This window comes from Melanerpes formicivorus, unplaced genomic scaffold (genome assembly GCF_026170545.1).
Source record: "Melanerpes formicivorus ecotype bairdi unplaced genomic scaffold, bMelFor1.0.p_v2 SCAF_126, whole genome shotgun sequence".
Classification (NCBI taxonomy): Eukaryota; Metazoa; Chordata; class Aves; order Piciformes; family Picidae; genus Melanerpes; species Melanerpes formicivorus.
The window spans coordinates 943,998-970,913 of NW_027142478.1; the positions used below are offsets into that span (position 1 = coordinate 943,998).

The following is a 26,916-nucleotide window of genomic DNA, read 5'->3' on the forward strand; positions in this document are numbered from 1 at the left end:
TACCCTGACTCCCTTCCAGTCCAGTAGCCTCAGTCTACACATGGTTCCTTTAACCCCTCCCAGTACAGATGTGGCCTCATCCCAGGACAAGCTAGCTTCTTCCTCTACAGTTCGGGTCCCATCCCATCACAGAATATATCCCCTGGCTCCCTTCCCAGTACTGACTGCATCCATCCCAGTACAAACTGCACACCCTCATGCCCTCCCAGTACAGTCTGGGCCTTGTCCTAGTCCAAATAGGATCTCTTTAATCCCTCCAAATGTACTTTGGGCTTTGTCTTAATAAAACCTTAATCCTCTTATGCACTTCCAGTACAGGCTGGACCCTGTCACAGTCCCAACTCCATAATGTAATCACACCAGAGTCCAGTCTGGGCCATCTCCTATTTCAAACTGGCTCCCATTAACATCAACAAGTTTAGCCCCAACCCTATCCCAGGAAAATCTGATTCTACTCATCCCATCCTTTTCTGTTTAATATTTTTATCACTGCTTTAGACAAAGGGATGGAGACACCATCAGCAAGAGTGCAGATGTCACCAAGCTGAGTGGTGCTGTTGATATGCCAGAGGGACAGGATGGCATCCAGAGGCACCTGGACAAGATGCAGAGGTGGTGCCCAGGTGACTCTCATGAGGTTCACCAAGAGCAAAAGCAGGGTCCTGCAGCTGGGCTGGAACAATCCTCACTATCAATACAGGCTGGGAGAGGAGGTGTTAGAAATCAGCTCTGAGGTATAGGACTTGGGGGTGCTGGTGGGGGAGAAGCTGGCCAGGAGCAGGCAGTGTGATCCTGCAGCACAGAAGGCCAATGGCAGCCTGGGCTGCATCCAAAGCAGCATGGCCAGAGATGGAGAGAGAGGATCCTGCCACTTTGTGCTGCAGCACTTCCCCTGGAATACTGCATCCAGCTCTGAAGTCTCAACACAGGAAGTACATGGAGCTGATGGTGCACATCCACAGCAGGGCCACAGTAATGATCACGTGGCTTGCAGCAGCTCTGCTATGAGGACAGGCTGAGGGAGCTGGAGAGACCTAATAACTTCTTTCCAATGCCTGAAGGGTACTGGATGGAGAGAAACTGTTTGCAAAGGCCTGCAGGGACAGGAGCAGAGGCAATGGCTTCAAACTAGAGCAGAGCAGATTTAGATTAGATGTGAGGAGCAGGTTCTGCACCATGAGGGTGATGGAACACTGGAACAGGCTGCCCAGGGAGGTGGTTGAGGCTCCATCCCTGGAAATGCACAAAGTTAGGCTGGACAGGGCACTGAGCAACCTGCTCTAGTTTAGGATGTCCCTGATGACTGTGCAGGGGGTGGACTGGATGACTTTTGGAGGTCCATTTCAACCCAGGCCGTTCTATGACTCTATCATACCAGGACAGACTGGGCCTCAATTAAGTAAAACTGGATCCCCTCACCCCCTCCCAGTACCACCTGGATCTCTCCAAGTGCAAAATGGATGCTTTGAGCCCCTCCCAGGACAGACTGAATTCCCTCCCAATACAGAGTGCATCCACAGACCTCCTCTCAGCACACACTGTGCTCTCTCCCAGGACAAACTGGACACATCCCAGTTCACTCTGCAGCCTCTTCTTGTAGAAATCCCAGTTCAGACTTCACTCTCAGTCACAGCTAACTTGCTCCCCTGTCCCACTCCCAGAATAGACTGGGCTACCTCCCAGTACTAACAGTAGCCCCTGGTGCCTCCTAGTAAAGTCTTTGACACCTCCCAGTAAAAGCTGACCCCATGGCCTCTCCCAGTAACACTGGGCCTTGTGCCAGGACACGCTGAAAGCCAGTACAGACTGGGCCCTTCCTGTCCAAACTGCATTCCCAGGTCAAGAGAGACAGAGATCTGCTAGAGAGAGTCCAACAGAGGCTAGGAGGATGAGGAAGGGACTTGAACATCTCTGTGGCCAAGCCACTATCCATTATTGACCTGGAGTCCTGGCTCACTGGGGAGGTCCCAGGGTTTTGGAGAGCACCAAATATGACATCCAGCTCCAAGAAAGGAAGAGAGGAGGATCCAGGAAACTGTAGAGTTGGCAGTGTGAGCTGGGTAGCAGGGCAGGGCATGGAGCAGAGCATCTCCAGCACCATTACATGACCTGAAGAGGACAAGCTGGGGATCAGGCCCAGTCAGCATGGGTTAATGAAGGGCAGGTCCTGCCTGACCCACCTGATCTCTGCCTCTGACAGGAGGAGTGACTGTTGGATGAGGGAAAGGCTGTGGGCAGTGTCTCCCTAGACTTTCCAAAAGCCTTTGGCACTGCTCCCCACAGAATTCTCCTGGGCAAAGTGGCTGCTCCTGCCTTGGATGAGCAATGCTCTGCTGGATACAGCCCTGGCTGGGTGAAAGGGCCCTAAGAGTGGTGCTCAGTGGAGATAAATCTGGCTGATGGCAGACAGTCACAAGTGGTGTTCCTCAGGGCTCAGTGTTGGGACCACTTCTGCTTAACATCTTTATTGATGACCTTGGTGAAGAGACAGAGTGTGTCAGCAGTGAGTCAGCAGATGACACCAAGTTAGGTGGCAGAGTTGATCTGCATGAGGGTAGGGAGGCTCTGCAGAGGGACTTGGACAGATTGGATCCATGGCCAACGTTACCAGGAGGAGATTCAAGAAGGCCAAGTGCCAGGTCCTGCACTTGGGGCACAAAAACCCCAAGCAATGCTCCAGGGGCAGTGTGGTTGGAGAGCTGTCTGGCAGAAAGGGACCTGGGGATGCTAATGGACAAGTAGCTGAATAGGAGCCAGCAGTGTGCCCAGGTGGCTAAGAAAGCCAAAGACATCCTGGCTGGGATCAGACATGCTGTGTCCAGCAGGAGCAGGGAGGTGACTGTCCCCTGAGACTCAGCTCTGGGGAGGCCACACCTCGAGTGCTGTGTCCAGTTTTGGGCATCTCCATCCAAGAGAGATGTGGAGGTGCTGGAGCCAGGGCGGAGGAGGGCAAGGAGCTGGGGAAGGGCCTGGAGAATAAATCTGATGAAGAGCAACTGAAGGAGTTGGGGATGGTTGAAGTCAAAGCTCAGGGCACTACAGATGCAGTGTGCACCTGCTTGAATTCTGGGGATGATGCAGCTTCTGGTGGTTGTGTGAAGGGAAGAAAACTTCCATAGTGTGCAAATTTCAGGGTTCAGAGTGGAGGTGTCCTGGTTTGAGGCCAGGCAGATCCTCTCTTGCTCCTGAGAGCACACAGGAGGTGAGGATAAAGAAAAGTCACTCAAAGGGGATCCTTGTGATCCAAGAGGCCCTGGCTCTGTGTTTCAAGAAGTGGCCATGGAGAGTAGAGACAGAGCAGGGAGGATACAGAAATGTCATGGTGAGAGCTGCTAGGAAAGTAAGATGGATGTCAAGAGCATGAGGGGAAAGAGCTGCAGGCATAGGGCAATATAGCACCACCTGCAAGGCTGAAAACTCAACAGGACTGAGGTCTTTCTCCTCCTGTCTATGCCAGTTGGCTCTGCCTTCAGGGCCAGGGAGAGGAAACTTTATCTTGAGACTCTCTGGATCTGACTGCCCAGGCACTGTGGCCAGGATATGGCCTTTCTGCTCCATAAACCAAACCCAGAGTTTGCTCTCCTGCACTTTGCCTTTGTCTGCTGCAATCATGGCCTCCACTGAGCTGCTCTAAGGAGCCCTTGGGAGGCTTTGTTGGTAATGCCCCTCAGTGGGGCCAATCAGTGCTTCAAGGCACTTTGTGTTTTCCTTCTGACTTCTGAAGAAGTTTCTTCAGTCTTCTCTCAGTACCTGAGGTTCCTGCAATGAGTCCCAAGTGCCCTGAGGAGATGTTTGTGTCTCTGCAATCTTCTTCAGGATTTCAAAGTGCACCTCACAAAGCTCAATTTTGTATGTCAAAGATAAAATATTTTACTCCATTTCAGTTCAGAGCAGAGATGATAATTCCCCAAGTGACACTGACCCAGGCTGTCTCAGCAGGACATCTGCACTTGCAGGAACATCTGTCCTTCAGTCTGACATTGACTGGACAACTTTGCTCCTCACCCTCCCCAACCTCCCCATTGCTGTCACTGCCCACCTGGGGCTTAGAAGGTCATTCAGCAGAATGTGTTCTAATCCAAGAGCCTCTGAATGACAGAGTGGATAAGGACAAGGCTGACCCTGACTGACTGCAAGGGATCCTGAAGTCAAATCTATTTCTATGGCTGTGCCTGGAGAGAAGCACCAAGCACAAAGATACAGGGACAGAGCTGGCTGGGTTCAGTGCAAGATAGAAACCTTGTCCCTGGTGACAGCAAAGGTGTCTGTCCAAAGACACAGAGTGGTGGAGAGGAAGCTGGCAGAGGGTGCCCTGAAATTCCTTCTTCTGGAGCTCAGGACAAACCTTCACAAGGCTTTGGCATTCTTAGGGCACAAGAACTGAGCCTGGAGAAGTCTGACTTGGTGCTGGCCCTTGGTGCAGGTTGTGCCTGAGAGATGTCTGACAGGGGGAGATGCTGGACACAGCTGCTGTGACCCAGGAGAGCTCCAAGGCTCTGGCTTTAGGGTCACTGTTTTCAGAGGGGGAGATCATTGACTTTCATCAGGTGTTTCTCTGATCTGGAGAACCTTGGATGCTGAATCATCCTGGGATCTTTTGCCACTTGCACAGACCCTGAAGGTTTTGACCTCCAATGTTTTCTATCAGCTGCCTGTTGGCTGTGATCCAAGCACAGATGCACTGAGCTGGCAGGAGGTGACCAACCCCCAAGCCGTAGGGAGAGCAGTGCAAGTCTGGGAGAGCGAGGGTGCAGCACAGCAAGGACACCTCTCAGGGCTCTATTTCTGTCTGTCCTGATCCATACCTGGCTTACCCTGGGCTAGCTCATGGCCTAGGCAAGGGGGGAGGGGGAATCACATCAGGTCTTGAGTAGGTTTCCAGTGACAGGGGGACTGTGCCACCACAATCTGCTCTGTGACTTGAGTGCATTTCTCTCAGCCAGAGTGTGGCTGTGTGGTTGCCTCTTGTCTCTGTGCCTCTCAACACAGAATGTCATCATCCAATCAGAATGGGAAGGAAATTTGGTGGTTTCTTAGCCTCCAAAGTCTTCTTCAATGTCATTCAGTGACACAAAGCACACAGGAAACACTGATGATGGGAAATGTCTGCAGCAGTGTGACTTGCTTGGCCATCCTCCTAACTAACTACAAACCAATGTGGAACAGCAAGCAGAGAGCAGAGCAGGCAGGAAAATCACAGTGGCTGTGACACCAGGGGCAGTGTCCCAGCTGCTGCTGGACACCATCCAAACAGCACTTCCCACCAGCAGTGCTCTCCACTCCTCTTGGTTACATTTAGCACTCAATGGATTTGTTCAGTGTCATGGTGGACTCTGGGCAGAGTCTTTTGTCCTGCTTCTCCTGGTGGTTGTAGCAGGATGATGAAATCAGGGTGCTGGAGGAGTTGTTGGGTTGCAGTGAAATTCTTTCCAACAGGTGTAGGCTGTAGCTAACCATACAACATGTGAGCAAAGACACATCCTGGTGAGGAGTTATTGGCACAGAGAATTTCCAATCACAGCCAATGATTACAGAGACATCACACAGACAGAAACTGAACTGATTGCTGTGGTGGTGTTCCAGAACTGTGACAAATATTGTGGTGCAGGCCCAGCTGGTTCCAGCCCCATGAGCTAAGATGCAAACTAACAGATCAGTTGAGAACAGGACCAGGGCTGTAAGGGGAGCCAAGGGGCCCAGACCTGCAGAGCCTGTGGCTTCTTCTTCAGGCACAGGTGAATGTTACAACTCCCCTTTCCCACAGCCTATCCCCACTCAGCTCCCTATTGCATCTTGATTTGAACAGGGGCTCTTCTCCCCACTTGCCTTTCCCATGTGCTTCAAGGATGCAGCACTTGGTTCTTTTTCCCTCCCATCCTTTCTCACATGGTTTGGTTGCACATCTCATCACCTCCAGGGTCTCACACAGACATGAAGGTCATCTCAACATTTCATTCCCACTCCCTTTTTGGGTTCCCATTGATTGGTTCTATGGCAAACTAAGTCATTGATCAACATGGACCTACAGGCTACAGCCCAGGCTCTTTTTGTTGCTCTGGGCTGCAAGTGCTCACTGCTGGCTCCTGCTGAGCTTCTCATCCACCAGCATCCCTAAGGCCTTTTCTTCATGGCTGCTCTCAAGCCAGTCCCTGCCCAGCCTATATCAGGATCCATGGACATGGTCTGTGTGCACAGTGTCCTGTGGGGTGCATGGGGACTGTTTTTAGGACTGTCCATGGAATCCCAAATACAAAATCCAATGATGGGTTTGGTCAGGGTGAAGTTACACCAACAACCTGAATTTGGTTGGGCTGTTGTGTTACAATCTTTTTGCTCTGGGTTGGTAGAATGGGTGTAGAAGATTCTCATTTCATTTAGTTCCTGGTGAGTAGATCCATTGACTACCTGCATCCAGTCTGCATTTTCTCCTCTGCCATGGACTGCAGTTGAGCCACCTGAGGAGAGCTGTCCCAGCCTCAGGCAGGTTTGCTGCACCTTTCATTTCCCTGGAAAACAAGAGAGAGCTTAGCCTGCCTTGTTCTGTGGTGTTTCAGCACTTCCAGTGGATCTCAGCAGTACCTGGTCCCAAGGAGCTTGTGCCTGGGCCATGGTGAGTGTCCTTACTGCAAGGAGGAGGAAGAGAGGAGTGGGTAAGTGGTGTACATCATACACAGAGTTTCCACTGGTGTCTGCCCAGCTGATCCATGCAGTGAGGACAGAGTCTGCTCTCAGCACTGCCTGGGTAACAAATCCAAAACACAGCACCCTTAACAGCATGCTCCTCATCTGTATCTTCAGCTGGAGTCAGTGTTCACCCAGGCACTGGTTCTGGGGCTGGGTCAGAATTCCTCCAAAATATAATCTCAGAGACTTGATCAGGGAGAGAAGGAAACAACACCCCTTGAAATGAGGCTCTTTAGCCTTCATGTGTATCAATGGGATGTGCACATCCCCTTCTTTGTCTCCTTAGGTCTTCTCTCATCTTCTCTTGAGGAGTGGACAGCACAGAGTCACCCTTGGGCAGAGCCCTGTGGCAGGAGATGCTTGCAGGGCAGAGCTGAGCACTCAGTGGGTGGGGTGGGCACTGTGAGCAGGGTGAGGGAGGATACCAGGGACCAGAGCAGTAGAGTTGCCAATAGAATTGCAGGCAGCAGAGCCCTGAGCAGCAAATGGGAGGAACCTGCAGGCACTAGGAGGAATCAGCAGCCAAGGCCTGGGAGAGGCTGCCTGCAGGCTTCTCACTTGTGCAGATTTGTGCTCTTGGTTGTCTGCTGGGCAAGGAGCTGAGTCTCCACAGAAGACCTCCTATCTTCAGGAGCCCTGCCTGATCTCCTGTAGAACCCTGGTCAACACTGAGCTATTCCTTGCAGTTCAGTCCTCTTCTCTGAGCCCTTTGCTTCTCTCTGACTGGGGCCATACCTTCTCTTTATCAGCCCTGAATCTCTGGGCTAGGCAAGAGCAGAGTTTGCAAATCTGCCCCCTGGAACTGCCCAGAGAGTAAGGAACCCAACTTTGGGACAGCAGCAAGACCCCAGTCTCTGGCTGACCCCTGAGCACCTCTCAATCCCCCCAGACCCTCCTCTCCACCACATGTCACCTCTTGTGGGGTTTTGAGGGTCATTGTCTGTGTTGGGAATTTAGGGGGTCAACCCCCTGAGCTCTAGGTGGTCAAGGGTCAGTTGCATGGCCAGAGGGGGGTGGTTAGGTAGCAGGGGGTGTCATCCCCATAAGCATTACAGCCAGGGGACTCAACACAGGAGTTAGGGGTCAGATGCCTCCATTGCAAGAAGTCACACAGAGTCCCCTTACATCTCTGTCACTCAGAAGCAGCTGCACCTCTGAGCTGCCTGAGGTAAGAGCATCACCCAGATGGTCACCCTCAGCCAGCACTGCTGCACCCACACCAGTGACAGCCCTTCACTTGCACAGGCTGCAGCAAGGGCTTCAGCTGCAGCTTCTACCTCACTTGCATATTCACCCCCATGCCGGTAACCAGTGGGCACCAGGGGATACAGAAATACACCAACCCTGGCACTGTCAGGCCAAATGTGACCCCCTTGGGTGGCCTTTTCCAGCTCCACCAAGCTCAATGGTTCCTTTCTTTATGGCTGAAAGCTACTCTAACGAGTGGGAAAATTTCTAACAGTTAGAATGAGTGTCCTTCATTCATGTCCTGCTGAGAGTGCTGGGCAGTGCTCAGGTGAGGCCCAGCTCTGAGGGGCAGGGATTGTGTTGGGGCTAGGTTGAGGCCTGGGGTTAAGATCAAAGGACAAATGTCAAGGGTAAAGGCTGGGGCCAAGATGAGTAATGGGGGCAGAGTCAGGGTCAGGAGTGGGTTTGGGAAGGAGATGAGCTCTAAGACATGAGGTGCAGGAGGGGTTGAGATCCACTGTGTTAGAGCAGGGGACTGAGTAAAGAGGATGGGAGGGGCCCAGTCTGTATTGTGAGGTGTGGTATTTTCAATTCAGACCCCAGGAAGACTCCCCCACTGCTGGAAACTGGGTGGGAAGAGAGGGAGACACTTCCCATTCTATGAGCCCACCAAGAGGGGGTTAGGCATTCCACCTTCCAAATGCCAAGGTTCAGGACAAGAGATTAAATTTCTTGGTGTGATGAAGAGGTTATTAATTTATTAATATGCAATATGACTTATAAAAATATTAATTAGTACTAATTAATAAAATTATCACTAACCAATGAATCACTATTTTATATCCATATTCTAGTGCATGATTGTGAAATACAGCCCAGAAGTGGTTCAGTATTGATAATTTGGACTCAATTAGAATACTTACAGAATTAATTTCTATTAATGTAACTCAGTCTGCAATTCTGCTGCTTGTCCACCAGGTGGCAACTCGACGAGATGCTGACAGCTGCTTAACTCTATACAAAGGTATTACAATGTGTCAGAGACTGGAAATAGAAATGTGCTGCTAGATGCAGGTGCTTTGAACTGAATGTCAGTGAGTGGGAAGCAGGTGGAAGATACACTGTGTCCTTTGTTTGTAGCAAGGTTAGGTTCTGGCAGGCTGCTGCTGCCAGGGCTGGCTCCTGGGATGACCTGGACAGCAATGGCGGAGGCAACCTTCTCCCTCCCACGGCAGCAGAGAGGGGATGGAATGTAGGCTTGCTGGTAGGCAGGCTCCCTTTGCAGGACTCAGGTGGCTCCCTCTGGATGGCAGGGAGGGGTCCTGCAGGGTCGGCCTGGCAGGGCTGATAGGGCTGATCCTGGGATGGGGCTGGCCCTCGTGGCAATGATCTTCAGGGCTGGTGAGGGCAGCCCCAGGGAAGAAGCACAGCTGCGTGGCATGGCAACTTCCTGAGTCTATACTGGAATGGGGTCAGGGTATCCACTTTGGATTCTGAGGAGGTACAGTCTGTAATGGGAGGGGATTGGGGTATGAAGGCATGAGGAGAACTCCTGTTCTGATGTCAGTGCTGCTCTGGAGCACAGCTCTGTCCCACAAGCAGCCCTGACCTGTGCCTGCCTGGAGTGCAGCACTGCCACACAGCAGCACAGTGACCAAGCTGCCAGAACACTCAGGCCTTGTCCCAGCACAGAGCCTAAGCAGGAGAGGGTGGAAGGGAAGGAAGAACAGCTGAAGACAGCCCAAGTTCTGGGGCTGCCTGGCACTGCTGCTGTGCTGGGACTCTGCCCCTCCACCTCTGCACACAGGCACTGCCATGCAGCTCCACAGAAGAACTCAAGGAACAAACTCAGAGAAACAACTCCCTGCAGGGTCCTTTATTATTGAACACACAGGGAGCACAGCTCCTCATGTCTGCAGCCTCTGGGTCACACCAGAAAGGACAGCACTGAACCAGAAATGGTCTGAAGAAAGACATTTGTGTGGGTACAGCATTGTCGTAATGGGAACAGCCCCAGGGGCAGGCAGAACTCGAGAAGCCAGGCTGGGCCAGCACTGAGTGACATCAGAACTGCTCTGCAGCAGAAGACAAAGAGTTTATTGCTTCTGAAAGTATCCAGGGATCAGTTGGCTCAGGGCATCCTTGAGCTCCTGGTTCCTCAGGCTGTAGATGAGAGGGTTCACTGCTGGAGGCACCACTGAGTACAGAACTGACACCACCACATCTAGGAATGTGAAGGAGGCAGAGGAGGGCTTCAAGTAGGCAAACATGCCAGTAATTGTAACCAGGGAGACCACAGCCAGGTGAGGGAGGCAGGTGGCAAAGGCTTTGTGACGTCCCTGCTGAGAGGGGATCCTCAGCACTGCCCTGAAGATCTGCACATAGGACACCACAACGAACACAAAACAGAGAGAGATTAAAAAGGCACTGGGCACAAGAAACCAAAATTCCCTGAGGTAGGATGTGGAACAGGAGAGCTTAAGGATCTGGGGTACTTCACAGAAGAACTGGTGCAGAGCATTGCCCTGGCAGATGGGCAGGGAAAATGTATTGGCTGTGTGCAGCAGAGCATAGAGAAAGCCACAGGCCCAGGCAGCTGCTGCCAGGTGGAGACAAACTCTGCTGCCCAGGAGGGTCTCATAGTGCAGGGGTCTGCAGATGGCAACATAGCGATCGTAGGACATGGTAGTGAGGAGAAAATATTCTGCTGTCATGAAAAAGAGAAAAGAAAGTACTTGTGCAGCACATCCTGCATAGGAGATGTCCCTGGTGTCCCTCAGGGAATTGGCCATGGATTTTGGCACAGTGGTGGAGATGGCAGCCACGTCAAGGAGGGCGAGGTTGAGGAGGAAGAAGTACATGGGGGTGTGGAGGTGGTGGTCCCAGGCTATGGTGGTGATGGTGAGGCCATTGCCCAGCAGGGCAGCCAGGTAGATGGCCAGGAAGAGGCAGAAGTGCAGGAGCTGCAGCTGCCTTGTGCCTGGGAATGGCAGGAGGAGGAAGTGGGTGATGGAGCTGCTGTTGGCCATTTGCTGCCTGTGGCCATGGAGACCTGTCCAAAGAGGGAAAGGCAGTGACAAGTTAGGGCACACTTCTGTCAGCCTCATCATAACCTCCCTCCCTGAGCTGCATGAGGAATGAATCAGCTCAGTCCCCATCACTACCAACCCATGGCAGAGTTCATTACAGCTTCAAATGTAGCAGGGACCCAGAATTGCCATGAAGATTCCTCTGGAGTCAGAACAGAAAGTGACCAACAGCCCTGTCCCAGTGAACCAGAGTCCCGTTGTGGGGGGTTGAAATTTTCCCCCAGCATTAGCTTTGCCAGAGCAGCTCAGTCAGAAGTAAATGAAGCTGCATTGACAAGCAAGAGCTACACTCTACAATGGAATGCAACGAACAGGTACAAAAGGTACAGGAGTGACAATATCAGACAGCTATTTACAATTAGCAAATTACATGAAACCCCCTGGTCAGAGACCAGGGAAGCTGTTCCACTGCCCCTAAACCCTTAATTCCTGTTCCAAGAGAAAAAGGAGGAGTGGAGAGAGAAAAAAAGCAGTGGGTTAGAATTAGCCAAGGCCAGCCAAAGCAGGTGATCTCTCCTGAGCAAAGCAAAACAGCTGAGATCAGAAGAGAAGAGAGAGAATTGTTATGTTACAGCTCCTCTGATTCCAGATATTTATCCAATGAATCTGTTTAGAATAATCTTTTCTTTTCCTTTTCACACCCAAGAGTGATCTATTTATTTTGTTTCTGCTTTTCTGCTCAAAATCTGTAATGGAATTTTAGTCATAGCCTAAAACCACCACACCCATGGAGAGGTGGAGAAACAGGGATCAGGCCTGCAGTGCTGCAGAGACAGTGAAGGGAAGAGAGAAAGGCAGAGGGGCTGGGGGTGAAGCCTTCTCCTTACCCAGCTCTGCTCACTGCTGCTCACAGGATGGAACTGAAGGGCTTTGGTTCTCCTTCTGTGTGCACACTCCAGGAGCCTTCAGCTGAGCATCAGATGCTGAGATGGAGATGCCTCCAGGAGCTACAGCTGCAGTGTCCTGCACCCACAGCCTCACTGTGTCAGTGACTGCAGTGACTTCTCCTCCAGCAAGCTCTCAGTCACCCTCCCAGTCCTGGACACCTTGAAGCTCTCTCTGCCTTCCTCATCTCCCTGAGATCCTCTGGCAGTGTCCTCAGCCCTGCTGTGTTGTGCAGAGGAGCAGCTCCTGATCTGAGCTGTCTCTCTGCAGCACTGCCTGCTTGCCTGCAACACCTTCCAGCCGAGGAGCCAGGCATGGCTCAGCACAAAAGGACACCCCAGGTTTTTTAAAGGAGTCCTCTGGTGGGTTTGCTGTCAATTCCATGAACCTCAGAGACTGAGAAGCTGATGAAACCTCTCCAGAAGTCAAAATCATCTTCAAACTCTGAAGTTTCTTCTGCTTTTAATAGGTCCCAGTGAAGCATACTGGGAAAGGGTCCCCAGGGTCTGCTTAGAGAAGGACAGAGTGGATGCAAGGGAAGCATCACTGGAGGCACTGAAGCATCTCCAGGCTGTGGTGAGAGCCGAGAACTGAGGCAGTTTTGACAGGTCAGGACAAGCTGCTAAAGGTGGCTCTGCTGCTGAGTAAACCTGGAGGGGTTTCTTTGATCCAAAGGGCCAAGCCCTGACCCCCAGCCTCTGCAAGGCAGATCCTGTCCCTCACCTGTGTCTCTGGGCTCTGCTGGGGGCAGTGGGGAGTGAGGATGAGCAGAGAACAGGGCAGGACCTTGTCAGCTTTTGCTGTGTTTGCTTGCAAAGAGAGAACTCCTGCTGAAAGTAATGAAATGTACCTTTAAAAATAACTTTTATCAGATGCTTTGTGCAATAAAATCCTCTCCAATTAGCTGCAGAAACCTTGGCAATAATTAGAGGTTCAGCAGTATTTAATGAGCCCCATGGAGTATTTGGGGCTGATTACATCATCCCCAGGTACTGCCAGGAGACTCTGCCAAGGTACTGCCAAGAAGCTTCTCAAGAAGTCCAAGTCAGAAGAAAACTCCAAAGTACCTTGAAGCACTGATTGGCCTCACTGAGGCTTGTTACTGACAAAGGCTCCCCAGGGACTCGTTAGAGCAGCTTGTTAGAGGCCAGGATTGCAGGGAGACAAAGGCAAAGTACAGGGCAGAAAAACTTGCCTTTGGTCTAGGAAGCAGAAAGGCCAAGCCATGACCACTGCCCTTGGACTAGAAGAACCTCAAAGCCTCAAAGCCAAGTTTCTCCTCACAGGCCTTGGTGGCAGAGGCAAGTGCCAGAGCTAAGTGCACAAAGCCCTTGGTCCTGTTGGGCCTCTCAGCCTTGCCAGAGCCCTTGGCCATCCCTACTGCAGTCTCTCCTATACTGTCCCATGCCTGCAGCTCTTTCCCTTCAGGCTGCTCATACAAATCCTGCTTCCCCTCCCAGCTCTCCCCCTGCCATTTCCATCCCTTCCCTGAGCCTTCTCAGCTCTGCCTGCCATTTTCTGACACCTCTGGATGGCCTCATGCATAGCAGCTCTGCCCTTTGAGGGACATTTCTTTGGCCTCATCTCCACTCTGAACCTTTCAAGCTGCACTTTGTGAAGCTTTTGGTCTCTCCCCACTCCCCAGAAGAGCTCCATCCTCTCTGAAACGACTCTTCAGCCATGTGCACACTGCTGTGGCAGTGCCCTGAGCCTCCATTCAGCAGGCTGAAGCAACCCAGGTCCGTCAGCCTCTCCACTGAGATGTCAATCGTCATCCTGGCAGATCTCCTCTGTAGTCTCTGAAGTTCCTCACTTCCCTGTCAAACTGCGGAACCCCACACCTAGACACCAAGCATACAGATGTGGCCACAACAGTGAGGAGTCTGGGGGAGGACTACTCCTGTGTCTGGGTGGCCACAGTCCTCCTGCCACAGCCCAGCTGCAGTTGGCCTTCTTCCCTGTGTGCAGGGTCTGCTCTATCCCAGGGTATTTGGAATGCTTCCTTCCAGATGCTGTGGTGCCTTTCTGACTGGGGATGAGACACAACAGAACGTCCAGGTCCAAAGAACAGGCAGAAAGTTTTTACTGGGGTGGGGCCCAGTCTGTCCAGGAGTGGGAAAGGGGATATAGGTTGCGTGGGGAAGAGACAGAGATGAGTGGTTGGAAGGCTGCAGGTGGGCACAATCTGTTCTGGGAAGGAGTCCTGTTATGGCTGTTATTTAATAGTTGGCTGTTGGTGACAGAGAATGGAGTCAATATGGATGACCAATATGATCAAGTATTTTTCGTTTATTAAGGGAGCTTCTCCAGCTTATATAGACTCGGAGAGCATCGTTGGCATAGCTTCATTGGTTCCCCACGCGTGACCACACATTGTACTGTTACAGATTATTGGTCAAACTACTAATAACACGCGAGGCTGTTGATGCAGGTGTGTCCCCTGTTATTCCCAGATAACTCTGTTTTTATAGCTACCAGTGCCCTGCTTTGGTTACATGCTGCAGGCACAGCACTCTTTTGCTACACTGCTAGCCACTTCTGCACTTACGCTGAGCATGGCCTACCACCATGTCAGGCTCTAAGCCTATACTGACAGATTGCTAACACTGCTAATTGCTATGATTGCCTCAAATCCTCCTTTTTGTTTTTGTGAGCAATCTGGTCATGGGAGTTGTTCCCATCCCATACAAGATACTCTTTGCATACACAGAAGCAAGCGAGTTAAAGCTAAGCTGTATAGCAAAAGCAAGAGTTCTGTAGCACAGCATATCTAACAGACTGGTGTAACCCATACAAGGCACAAAGCTTAAGTTGAACTAGTTACAATGTTCTAACAGAGTTGGCATAATACATGGTCAAAGATAACAAACCTTGTAAGGAAGAACTTAGATATTAACAGTTCCGATCTTTACATTTCACTCTTCTTAATGACACAGAAGACTTGACTATGCCTGAACACATTGCACACAGAGATTAAGACACAAATCCAATCCTCAGCACTGTCTTCTACAATCTGCTTTAAGGGTATGTTGCATCTTTATTTTTCTAGGATAGTCAATAATAATGAATTGTTTAATATTAACAAGATTTTCTTTAATCTGTAAAGGTAGATCTGGCCAGGCTCTAGCTTCACAGATAGAAAACTTGCAGGCAAACAGCAAGAGTGAAAAAGCTTCTTTGCTTTGCCCAATATAAAATTGCACATAATAATGTGTTTTTGCTCATCCTAATGATACTAATCTTTTGATGCTTAGTTTTTTCTGAGGAAAGGTGCATAGAAAAAGACATTTTGAGAACACAATATGCTTTAACCATTAATTTTTTGTGACATACCTAAATTCCCCTCTTTTTGTTGTTGTTTTTTGTTGCTTGTTTGTTTTTAAACAGAAATGAAAATGCATGTTGTGCTATAATGAATTTTGACTTTCCCTCTAAGTGTTTAAAATTATGGCAAGCTGGTGAGGTAACATAAATCCATATGAACACTTTCTCTAATCACACAACAATCAAACAATCGTAACAGTCAGTCCCAATTCAGATGGTTTTCTGGTACATTCTTCTGATTGATGCTTTTGATCTCAGATGATCATAACAGTCATTGTGATCTCCCAGGCAACCAGAGGACACAGTCTCATGCTGTGCCGGGGAGGTCTAGGCTGGAGATCAGGAGGAAGTTTTACACAGAGAGAGTGATTGCCCATTGGAATGGACTGCCTGGGGAGGTGGTGGAGTCGCCATCACTGGAGGTGTTCAGTAGGAGACTTGACAGGGTGCTTGGTTCCATGGTTTAGTTGACTAGGTCATGTTGGATGATAGGTTGGATGTGATGATCTTGAAGGTCTCTTCCAACCTGGTCTGGTCTATTCTATTCTATTCTATTCTATTCTGTTCTATTCTATTCTATTCTATCATACTTCATGTGAAATGTTGTTTTTTCATATTGTCAATTCTTCTGCTGTTGTTTATTGCGATGATTGCAGTTGACATGGGGTAGTTATTTCTTGCTGGTATCACTAAAACCCCTTAGCTATAAAATATACATCCCCTTTTTTTATTTTTGTTGATTTTTCCTAGATATATTTAACTTTTAAAAAATTTATTTTTATTTTGTTAGTCTATATTTTTTATCTTTGTTTCAATTTTTCTTCACAATATTTTTATTTTTAATTTTTAAAAAATTAATTTTATTTTAAAAATGATTTTTAAAAAATCATTTAAATTTTTTAATCCAATTTTTTATTTAATTATTTTTTAAATTTTTTATCTTATATTTTATATTTTAATTATTTTTTATTTTTGTATGTTTGTTTTAATTTATTTTTATTTTTTAATTTCAATTTAATTTTTTAATTATAATTTTTTAAAATTTAATATATTTGATTTTTTAAATTTTGTTTTGTTTTTATTTGTTAATCTAATCTTAATTTTTTTATTATTTTAATGTTTTCTTTTTATTTTCTTTGTATAGTTTTTTATTTTAATTTTTATGTTATTTTTATTTTTTAATTTTATTTTATAATTTTTTTAAATTATCATTTACTTTTTAACTTAATTTTTAATTTTTATTTTTTCCCATTATTTTATATAGTTGCAATTTAATTTTTATATTTTTTTAAAATGTTAGTATAATTTAATTTTGTATCTTTTTAATTTTTATCTATATTTTTATTTTAATCTAATTTAATTCAGCTTTTAAAATTATTTTTAATAATTTTTGAATTTTTATAACTTTTAAATTTTAACCTTTTTATTTTTTGCCTATTTTTAAATTTATTTTATTATACTTTATTTGTTAGTCTATGTTTTTGTTGCTGTTTTAAATAGTTTTTCAAAATACATTTCTTTCCTTTTAATTATTTCTTTGAAATTGTTTTTTACTTTAGTTTTAATTTTTTGCTTTTTTATTTTATTAACCTTTTTATTTCATTTTTTGGTTATTTTTCATGTTAATATATTTTTGTTTTAATCTAGTAGTCCCACTCTTAATAATCCTTTATGTTTTGCTAATAACCCTTATGGTTTTTGTTAATAGTTATTTTTTGTTAATCATTCTTTTTATTGTTTTTGGGGTTTATTATTATTTTGAGTTGTTTCTATTCTAATTTTTTTCCTTTTTTGACTTGTTTATTATTATTATTTGTTATTATTTTGTTATTTTGTACTTTTATTTTTGTATCTAAAATGTTTTCATTTTGTTATTTTGTATTGTATTTTTGTATCTAAGTTGTAATTTTTTGTTTTGTTATAAATATATTTTAAATTTTTTGTTTGTGAGTGTTTTTACATTTTTTATTATGTTACATTAGCTAAGGAATATTTTAAAAAACTAATAACTATTTGCTACAAGCCTTAACTATATTACATGGAACTCCTTTGAAATGCCGAGGAACACAACTAAGAAGGTTCGAACCAAAAGAAAATCTTACAATGTGAATTCGAGGCAATCCCAGGCACAAATACAGGCTGGGCAGTGACTGGCTGGAGGGTAGCCCTGAGGAGAGAGACTTGGGGGTGCTGGTGGACAAAAAGCTCAACATGAGCTCTCAGTGTGCACTTGCAGCCCGCAAAGCCAATCAGATCCTGGGCTGCATCAGGAGAAGTGTGGCTAGCAGGTCGAGGGAGGTGATCCTCCCCCTCTACTCAGCCCTGGTGAGACCCCACCTGGAGTACTGTGTCCAGTTCTGGAGCCCCTATTACAAGAGGGATGTGGAGGTGCTGGAACGTGTCCAGAGAAGGGCCACGAGGATGATCAGAGGGCTGGAGCACCTCTCCTATGAGGACAGACTGAAGGAGTTGGGGCTGTTCAGTCTGCAGAAGAGAAGGCTCCGAGGAGACCTAATTGTCGCCTTCCAGTATCTGAAGGGGGCCTACAGGAAGGCTGGGGAAGGACTTCTCAGGATCTCAGGTAGTGATAGGACTAGGGGGAATGGAATGAAGCTGGAGGTGGGGAGATTCAGGCTAGATGTGAGGAGGAGGTTCTTCACCATGAGAGTGGTGAAGCCCTGGAATGGGTTGTCCAGGGAGGTGGTCGAGGCCCCGTCCCTGGGGGTGTTTAAGAGCAGGCTGGATGAGGCTCTGTCCAGCCTGATCTAGTGTGGGGTGTCCCTGCCCATGGCAGGGGGGTTGGAACTAGATGATCCTTGTGGTCCCTTCCAACCCTGAATGAAACTATGAAACTATGAAACTATGAATTCATTACTAAGTAGGTATACCAGCATACCGGTGGAACCAAAGCCTTCTAGCCCTTGAATCCTGTTAGAAGTTCTAGGCACTCAGGACTCAAATGGTATTACCTGAGCAATTTCTGTCCCAACAGGAGTGCTGACAGAAGGGGTAATGGTATAGAGCATATTTTTTACAGCCCAGTCATAATCAGAATCTATTGAACCAGGAATTATAAAGATGCCCTGTCTAGAGATAGACGATCTGCCAGTTAACAGAGCACAGGGTCTGTGACCCAGAGGACTGTGCTGATTGTACTCAACAGCAACATTTTGTGGACTCTAGAGTGACATCCACTGCTGTTGCCAGATCCACTCCATGCTGCCAGAGGTGGCTGCGAGGGTGGGGCGGTCCAAGCACCCTGGTTTGGTGTTGTCGCGAGGGGTGTACTCACGCTGTCGGAGCAGTTTCCCTGCCTACGACAATCTGGAGTAAAATGATTAGGTCTGTGACAGTGAGCACAGCACTTTTGAGACTGTTCAGCAGTCAGGCAATTTGATTTAAGGTACCTAGGGTTTCTGGAAATATGATGTTTTCCACCCAGGTTCTTTCCATTTTGTGGTGGTTGTACTAGCGGTTTCATGACTGCTTCTATGGCCGTGGCTAGATAAAATGCTCAGAACCTGTTTAGTTTTGCTGTTAGCATTATCCGATGCCAGAATATCCAGCATTTTTACCTTCATATTGTGAGTCAAATCTGGATTAGCATTTAATGCCATTTGTAAAGTATTGACAAAGGAACCAAATGGCCCTGCTGGATCCTGATGAGTAGTGATAAGCACAGGATCAGATTTATTGTCCTGGATTCTCGACCACTGTTGGATCACTAAATCCTGACTTAATTGTAAAGCCTCATCAGGAAGTTGCATTTGCTGATATGATCTAGCAAAAGTATTGCCCCACCAAGGTGATTAGCAGTGACACCTTGTAAAAGGTCTGCTGTCTGCTGGGGCATGGCTTCTGCAGCACTGCAAGTGAATTGCCACTTATCAAGAAGTTGCAAGGTCTGATGTGGTGTTATTTTCAACTCTCTGCTTTCTGACATGGTTTGAAGCTCAGAGAGTATTGTCTTAGGATCTAACTTTTTTCCTGCAATTAGAATATCATCCATATAATTGCAGATGAGGAAGTCACGATGAGTCTGTCTAAATGGAAACAAAGCCCAAACCACATATATTTGGCAAGGGTGGGAAAATTCTGCATGCCTTAAGGCTACCCATTGATATCGGTGGGTGGAGCCTGCCTTATTCAATGACTCACTCAGTAGATGCAAACTTTTTTGAATCCTTGTGACGTAAGTAAATTGTAAAGAAACAATCCTTCAATAATAATCAGGTCCCAATTTGGGGAGATTGGGCGTTGGGAAGCCAGGTTGTAAAGCATCCATCTCCTCCATGATCGATTGCTCTCAGATCATTTACTAACATGCATGTGCCAAAAGGGATTAACAAATGTGTTGAAAGCAGCTGATCGATTACAGCAGTTGTGTATCCTGACTGTAGCCCATAGGTAGCTATGGCTTTTCTAGGTTCCATTAACAGTTGTCAGTCCAGAGATTACCATAGTCATTGTTAACCTTCTACAGATTCTCCATCTGTGACTACATTTCCCACACCTTTCCACCAGTGCAGCGGGACAGTTCTGTGTCCGTCCCACATCCCGATTGCCCTATAGGGACTCGATTGGAACCTCCATCAGAGTGCTATACTCTGCTGATAACGTCTGGAATGTAGGAGGCTGGGGGGGTGTAGCGCGGCTGAAACTGCCGTGGGGAAGGGGCTTCTAGGGCCATTCCTGCCACTGCCGTGGGGGTGGCTGCTGCCGGGGCTGCTGCCGGTGTCAGTGGTGGTATCGGATGTGCGTCAGTCGATGCTGCCTTGATCAGAGTTGCCAGTACTCGCGGGGGCAATGGGGGATTGAGGGAGGTGTCACCAGGAGAGCTGCCGGGGTGTGCGGTGCCATTGGGGTGGGCGCCACTGGGCTGAGGGCTGCCAGGCTGAGGGCTGCTGGGGTGAGCGCTGTTGGGGTGGTGGGGGCCACAATCGGGGCGGCTGGGGCTCACAGTGGGGTCAGGATGCAAAAATGCTGTGATTGCGAGCCTGCAAGCGCTCCAGGAGTTGTAGGGCAGAGTTCGCACTGTCTGGCCTCCCAGCGTCGGTCCTCTCGGCTTCCAAGTCCAAGCCATTGCTGGCAGTATCAGAGGAAGATGTTGTTGAAGGGGATCGAAAACGCCAAGCCACAGGTTTCGCCGCTTTTTGCTTTTTTTTAATGGGTTTCTCTGCTGGGTGTGGACGGCTGTGGTGGTGTGTTAATAAACACGGTGTGCTTGCCAAGATGGCGGAGGTGGCGTCTCCTTTGCCTAATTCTTAATGTGTAGTGACCTACATTTTCATTTTGCGCGCCTTATCAGTTCGATCAGGATTCGCTTCTGCCGCTATTGACGTGGCAGGAGCAGATTTTTCCGCTCAAATGGATGGTAATAGAGAGCCGCGATTCGTGGAGAAGGAGTAGTGGGCAATTGAAATTGAGGAGGATGCTGATGGAGCAGCAGACGATGTGCAGGGAGAGAGGAGGGGGGCGGAGGGCGGGGAGTGCCTTCCAAGTCTCTCTTTCTCGTCTCGGTTAGAACCAAACGCCGCAGCAGCTGAATCGGGAGTACCCTGCTCTGCTTTTTTCGATTGCAATGTCCGTGACGATCCGTCACACGGTGCTATAGCGAAAAGCTGCTTTTTTAAGCATTTAGCACCTCATCCCACAGCTGGGCTGCAATTTCGTCCTGCGCTTCGGAAGTAAAAGCTTATTGCCGTGGGGATGACTCTGGGCACAGGCTAATAGCCCTTTTAAAATCCCAGAATTGCCAGTAATACCTCTCATGGAGAGGATAGGTGGAGGACGTTTAGCACAGCCTCTTCTGTGGTGGCGTGCTGCCCCTTGCCCCTCCTCCGGTCGCTCACTGGGCCAGGGTGAGATTCACTTCCTTTTTGAGCGTGCACTGCTAATTTTTCCAGCACCGGGGCAGTGCTGTTCAACCAGCTTTCCGTATCGCTCGGACATACCTCTGTGTGCTGAGTCGATCAGTATTGTAGTCCGAGGATCCCTTGTCCATGAGTTCAGGTGTATTTGGGCGCCAGATATGGTTATCAGCAACAGAGATAGGAATCAGTACGGCTGACCAATATGATCGAGTATTGTTCCTTTATTGTTCCAGTGTTGCAGGCCTATGGAGCAGGCCTGTAGTGCAAGTATAGCACTGTAAAGTGTAGAAGAAACAGGAGACAGGAAAGGCAGAAGTGCACAGCAAGGCAACTGCTACAACTTATATAAACTCGGAGTGCCCTGTTGGCATGGCTTCATTGGTTCCCTCTGAGTGACCACACATTGCACTATTACAGATTATTGGTCCAACTACTAATGACACAACGAGGTTGTTGATGCAGGTGCATGTCCTGTTGTCCCAAGATAACTGTCCATGTTTATAGCTACCAGTGTCTTGTTTTAGTTACATGCTGCAGGCACAGCACTGTTTTGCTCCACTGCTAGCTGGCTCTGCATTTATGCTGAACATGGCCTACCGCCATGTCAGGCTCTAGGCCTGCACTGCCAGATTGCTCACACTGCTCGTCGCTGGCATTGCCACAGGAGAAGGCAAAGAGAGGGCAGAGAATGACCAGCAGAGAGCTCAGCACCACCCCAGGCTCCCATCCAGGCTCCCAAGGTGCTGCTGGGCACCCACCGGGCTTGGCTGGGGGCAGGGCACCACTGCCAGCTGCAAGTAGCCAAAGGGGCAAGCTGGGCACACTGGGCACACAGGCTTAGCTTCCTGAGGGCAGGGACAAAGGGCAGAGCCCAGCTGGGGGACACAGAGAGGTCTGCAGAGAGATGCACACAGCCCTGTGGCTGTCAATGGGTCCATGTCCCAGTGGAGGCCAGTGACAAGCAGAGTCCCTCAGGGATCAGTCCTGGGACCTGTCTTGTTCAACATCTTTGTGGGTGCCATGGACAGTAGCATTGAGTGCATCCTCAGCAAGTTTGCTGATGACACCAAGCTGTGTGGTGCAGCAGACACGCTGGAGGGAAGGGAGGCCATCCAGAGGGACCTGGACAGGCTGGAGAGGTGGGCACAAGCCAACCTCATGAAGTTCAATAAGAGCAAGTGCAGGGTCCTGCAGCTGGGTCGAGGCAATCCCAGGCACAAATCCAGGCTGGGCAGGGACTGGCTGGAAAGCAGCCCTGAGGAGAGAGACTTGGGGGTGCTGGTGGAGGAGAAGCTCAACATGAGCTCTCAGTGTGCACTTGCAGCCCGCAAAGCCAATCAGATCCTGGGCTGCATCAGGAGAAGTGTGGCTAGCAGGGCAAGGGAGGTGATCCTCCCCCTCTACTCAGCCCTGGTGAGACCCCACCTGGAGTACTGTGTCCAGTTCTGGAGCCCCTATTACAAGAGGGATGTGGAGGTGCTGGAACGTGTCCAGAGAAGGGCCACAAGGATGATCAGAGGGCTGGAGCACCTCTCCTGTGAGGACAGACTGAAGGAGTTGGGGTTGTTCAGTCTGCAGAAGAGAAGGCTCCCAGGTGACCTAATTGTGGCCTTCCAGTATCTGAAGGGGGCTACAAGAAGGCTGGGGAGGGACTGCTCAGGATCTCAGGTAGTGATAGGACTAGGGGGAATGGAATGAAGCTGGAGGTGGGGAGATTCAGGCTGGAGGTGAGGAGGAAGTTCTTCCCCATGAGAGTGGTGAAGCCCTGGAATGGGTTGTCCAGGGAGGTGGTCGAGGGCCCGTCCCTGGAGGTGTTTAAGAGCAGGCTGGATGAGGCTCTGTCCAGGCTGATCTAGTGTGGGGTGTCCCTGCCCATGGCAGGGGGGTTGGAACTAGATGATCCTTGTGGTCCCTTCCAACCCTGAATGATACTATGAATCCAAATCAGCAATCCACCTGCAGGATTGCAAAGTCAGGGTCAGGGGTAGGTGTGGGAGAGGCTGAGGTGGGAGGGGTGAGTTGAGGGATGAGCTTAGTGCCTGTGGGTTAGAGCAGGGGACTGGGTTCTTGGGAGGAGTAGCGGTGGTGGGGACTAGTTAGAGAGTGAGGGGTCCAGGATGTACTGGGAGGGGATCGCAGGATGGAGATTCCATTGAGACAACGCCTAATCTGTATTTGGAAGGATTAAAAGGATTCTGTTTGGACTGGGACATGGCTCAGATGGTACTGGGAAGGCATGAGGGTGTGCAGTTTGTACTGGGATGGATTTATTCAGTACTGGGAAGGGAGCCAGGGGGGACATTGTGTGCTGGGATGGGACTCAGACTGTAGAGGAAGAAGACTAGATGAGATAGCATTTACTGGGATGAGACCACATCTGTACTGGGAGTGCTTAAGGGAAAAATATTTGGGCTGAGAAGGGGGTCAGGGTATGCATTTTGGAGTAGGTGCAGTCTGTAATGGGAGGGGGATGGGGCATGAAGGTATGAGGAGACCTCCTGTCCTGATGGCAGTGCTGTTCTGGAGCACAGCTCTGTCCCACAAGCAGCCCTGGACTCTCGCTGCCTGCAGTCCCAGCACTGACACACAGTAGCACAGTGCCCAAGCTGCCAGAGCACTCAGGCCTTGCCCCAGCACAGAGGCTCAGCAGGAGAGGGTGGAAAGGAAGAAAGAGCAGCTGAGGACAGCCCAAGCTCTGGGGCTTCCTGGCACTGCTGCTGTGCTGGGACTCTGCCCCTCCACCTCTGCACACAGGCACTGCCCTGCAGCTCCACAGAAGCCTTGGAGGAAAAAACTCAGAGAAACAACTCCCTGCAGGGTCTTTTATTGTGTTGAGCAGACCCAGGGAGCACAGCTCCTGATGTCTGCAGCCTCTGGGTCACACCAGACAGGACAACACTGAACCAGAAATGGTCTGAAGAGAGACATTTGTGTGGGAACAACATTCTCACAAGGGGAACAGCACCAGTAGCAGCCACAACTCGGGCAGCCAGGCTGGGCCTGCACTGAGTAACATCAGAACTGCTCTGCAGGAGAAGACAAAGAGTTTATTGCTTCTGAAAGCATCTGGTGGTCATTTTTCTGAGGGAATCCTTGAGCTCCTGGTTCCTCAGGCTGTAGATGAGAGGGTTCACTGCTGGAGGCACCACTGAGTACAGAGCTGACACCACCAGGTCCAGGGATGGAGACGAGATGGAGGAGGGCTTCAGGTAGGCAAACATGCCAGTGCTGAGAAACAGGGAGACCACAACCAGGTGAGGGAGGCAGGTGGCAAAGGCTTTGTGGCGTCCCTGCTGAGAGGGGATCCTCAGCACTGCCCTGAAGATCTGCACATAGGACACCACTATGAACACAAAACACACAAAGTATAAACAGACACTGGCCACAAGAAGCCAAAGTTCCCTGAGGTAGGATGTGGAGCAGGAGAGCTTGAGGATCTGGGGCACTTCACAGAAGAACTGCTCCACAACATTGCCCTGGCAGAGGGGCAGGGAAAATGTATTGGCTGTGTGCAGCAGTCCATAGAGACACCCACAGGCCCAGGCAGCTGCTGCCATGTGGAGACAAACTCTGCTGCCCAGGAGGGTCTCATAGTGCAGGGGTCTGCAGATGGCAACATAGCGATCATAGGACATGGTGGTGAGGAGAGAAAACTCTGTTGCAAACAAGCAGAATACAAAAAAGACCTGAGCAGCACATCCTGTGTAGGAGATGTCCCTGGTGTCCCAGAAGGAATTTTCCATGGATTTGGGCACAGTAGTGGAGATGCAGCCTATGTCAGTGAGGGCAAGGTTGAGTAGGAAGAAGTACATGGGGGTGTGGAGGTGGTGGTCCCAGGCTATGGTGGTGATGATGAGGCCATTGCCCAGCAGGGCAGCCAGGTAGATGGCCAGGAAGAGGCAGAAGTGCAGGAGCTGCAGCTGCCTTGTGCCTGAGAATGGCAGGAGGAGGAAGTGGGTGATGGAGCTGCTGTTGGCCATCTGCTGTCCTTTGTGCACAGTGCAGTAGCCAAAAGGCAAAGGCAGTCACAAGTCAATGGAGCACAACCAAAGCCATTTCTCAGCCTCTGATACAGAGGCTTAAGTTTTCCTTTGAAGGAGACCTCCCTCCAGCTCTGTTGCTGGACTCCTTTGTGCTGTCTGAGCATGCAGGGAAGAGCAGAGACTCTTCCTGCTTATTGCTGCTGAGTCAGTCCTGCTCTGCAGCAGGGGAGTGGTAGAGGCAGCAGCAAGGTCTGGTGTCCACTTCCACAGGAAAGAGTCCCAAAGCAGAAAGGCTTCTCAGCATCTCCCAGTGCTAAGGAGAGAGGGTAGAAAAAGGCAGTTCCTGAATGTTTTAGGCTTTTTTACTCCAGCTGCCCACATCTCACCCCCAGAGTGGTCATGGCTGTCACAAGCTCTCACACACAGCATTTCTGCTGCCCTCAGGGGGAACAGAGAGAGCAGAAGCCTGCAAGGCAAGAGGCTGCCTGTGGCTCAGAGCAGAGTGAGGGGAGCTGTTCTGGCCCTGCTGCCACTTCCCCACTTCTCTGGGCTTGTGCCCTGCTGAGCTGGAGGTGATCACACTCCCATGTCCCCCTGAAAAGCCACCAGACCCTGCTGAGAGCAGAGAGAGATCCCCCACAGACCACTCAGTGTCTCAGCCTCTCTCAAGGTCTCAGCACCACACTTCCAGCCCAGCACACTCAGGGCTCATTGCAACACCCAATGGTATTTCCTCTGCCTCTGCTGGAGCTCTGGCTGCAGAGGAGGTGCTTCACACCTTGGAGCCCACAACCCTGAGGCTTTTTGGGTTGTTCGGGAAGAGGAGGCCAAGGGCCTTGCTCAATGGCAGGTTCTGGCCTGGAGCGGATCAGATGGAGATGTCTGAATGTTCCCTCCCACAACATTGCTGGGTTCAGTTTCCTCCCCTGATCAGATCCCTGGTGCCTGGAGGTTCTCACCCTGGCAGGAGTGTGCTGGGTGATGGATTTGCCCTGCTCACACAGCCCAGCCCAGCCCCTCTGCACTCACCTACAGAAACCTGCCTGTTTGCAGGGCACTGGCTGGAGGCATCCTGATGAGTGCAGCCAGGGTGCTGCTGGTGCTGTCCACAGGCAGAGGCTGAAGGCTCTTTAGGAAGCTCCCTGCAGGCCTCCTGACCACTCCAAGATACACCTCCCCAATTTCAAGGACTTGGATGGTCTTTTTCTACCTCTCTTTGACTCCTCACTTGCTCTTGTCCTCAGAATAGGAAACTGCAAACACAGACTCAGGAACTCTTCTCTGTTTAGAGCAGACCCTGCTTGGACCTTGTCCTTGAAACATCCCTTTGGAAGTTCCCTGGTGATGAGCTGCATCTATGAGAATCCCTGACCCACACAGCAGCCTCTCCATAGAAGAAGGGCCCTGCCCCACCCTGCCCTGCTCTGCACTGCCAGGGGTGGCTCCTGCCACCCACACCTTCTCCCCACAGCAAGCATCAGCTGCGGCTCTGCCAGCTTTAGGAGATGCCTCCCAGAACTACACCTGAACCGCCCTGCACCCACAGCCTCACTGTGTCAGAGTGCAGTGACTTCTCCAGTGAGCTCTCAGTCACCCTCTCAGTTCTGGCCACCTCGAAGCTCTCTCTGCCTTCTTCATCTCCCTGAGACCCTCTGGCAGTGTCTTCAGTCCTGCTGTGCTGTGCAGAGGAGCTGCTTCTGGCCAGAGCTGTCTCTCTGTAGTGCTGCCTCCTCGCCAGCAGCACCTTCCAGCCCAGGAGCCTGGCCTGGCTCAGCACAACAGAACCAGCCCAAGGCATTTATAGAAGCCCTCTGGTGGCTTTGGTGCTGAGTCCATGAACCTCAGAGACTGAGAAGATGATGAAACCTCTCCAGAAGTCAAAGTCAGATT

General features: G+C 49.6%; 2 protein-coding genes across 2 annotated transcripts in view; both read right to left on the bottom strand.

Moving 5' to 3' along the window:
* LOC137456464 (zinc finger protein 850-like) overlaps positions 1-26,916 on the bottom strand; it is a 262,080-nt gene that overhangs the window by 216,413 nt on the left and 18,751 nt on the right. The gene's annotated exons all lie outside the window — the stretch shown is intronic.
* Positions 24,091-25,023, bottom strand: LOC137456469 (olfactory receptor 14A16-like). The gene has a single exon (XM_068167936.1). It carries the CDS (start codon positions 25,021-25,023, stop codon positions 24,091-24,093), a length of 933 nt encoding a protein of 310 aa, XP_068024037.1.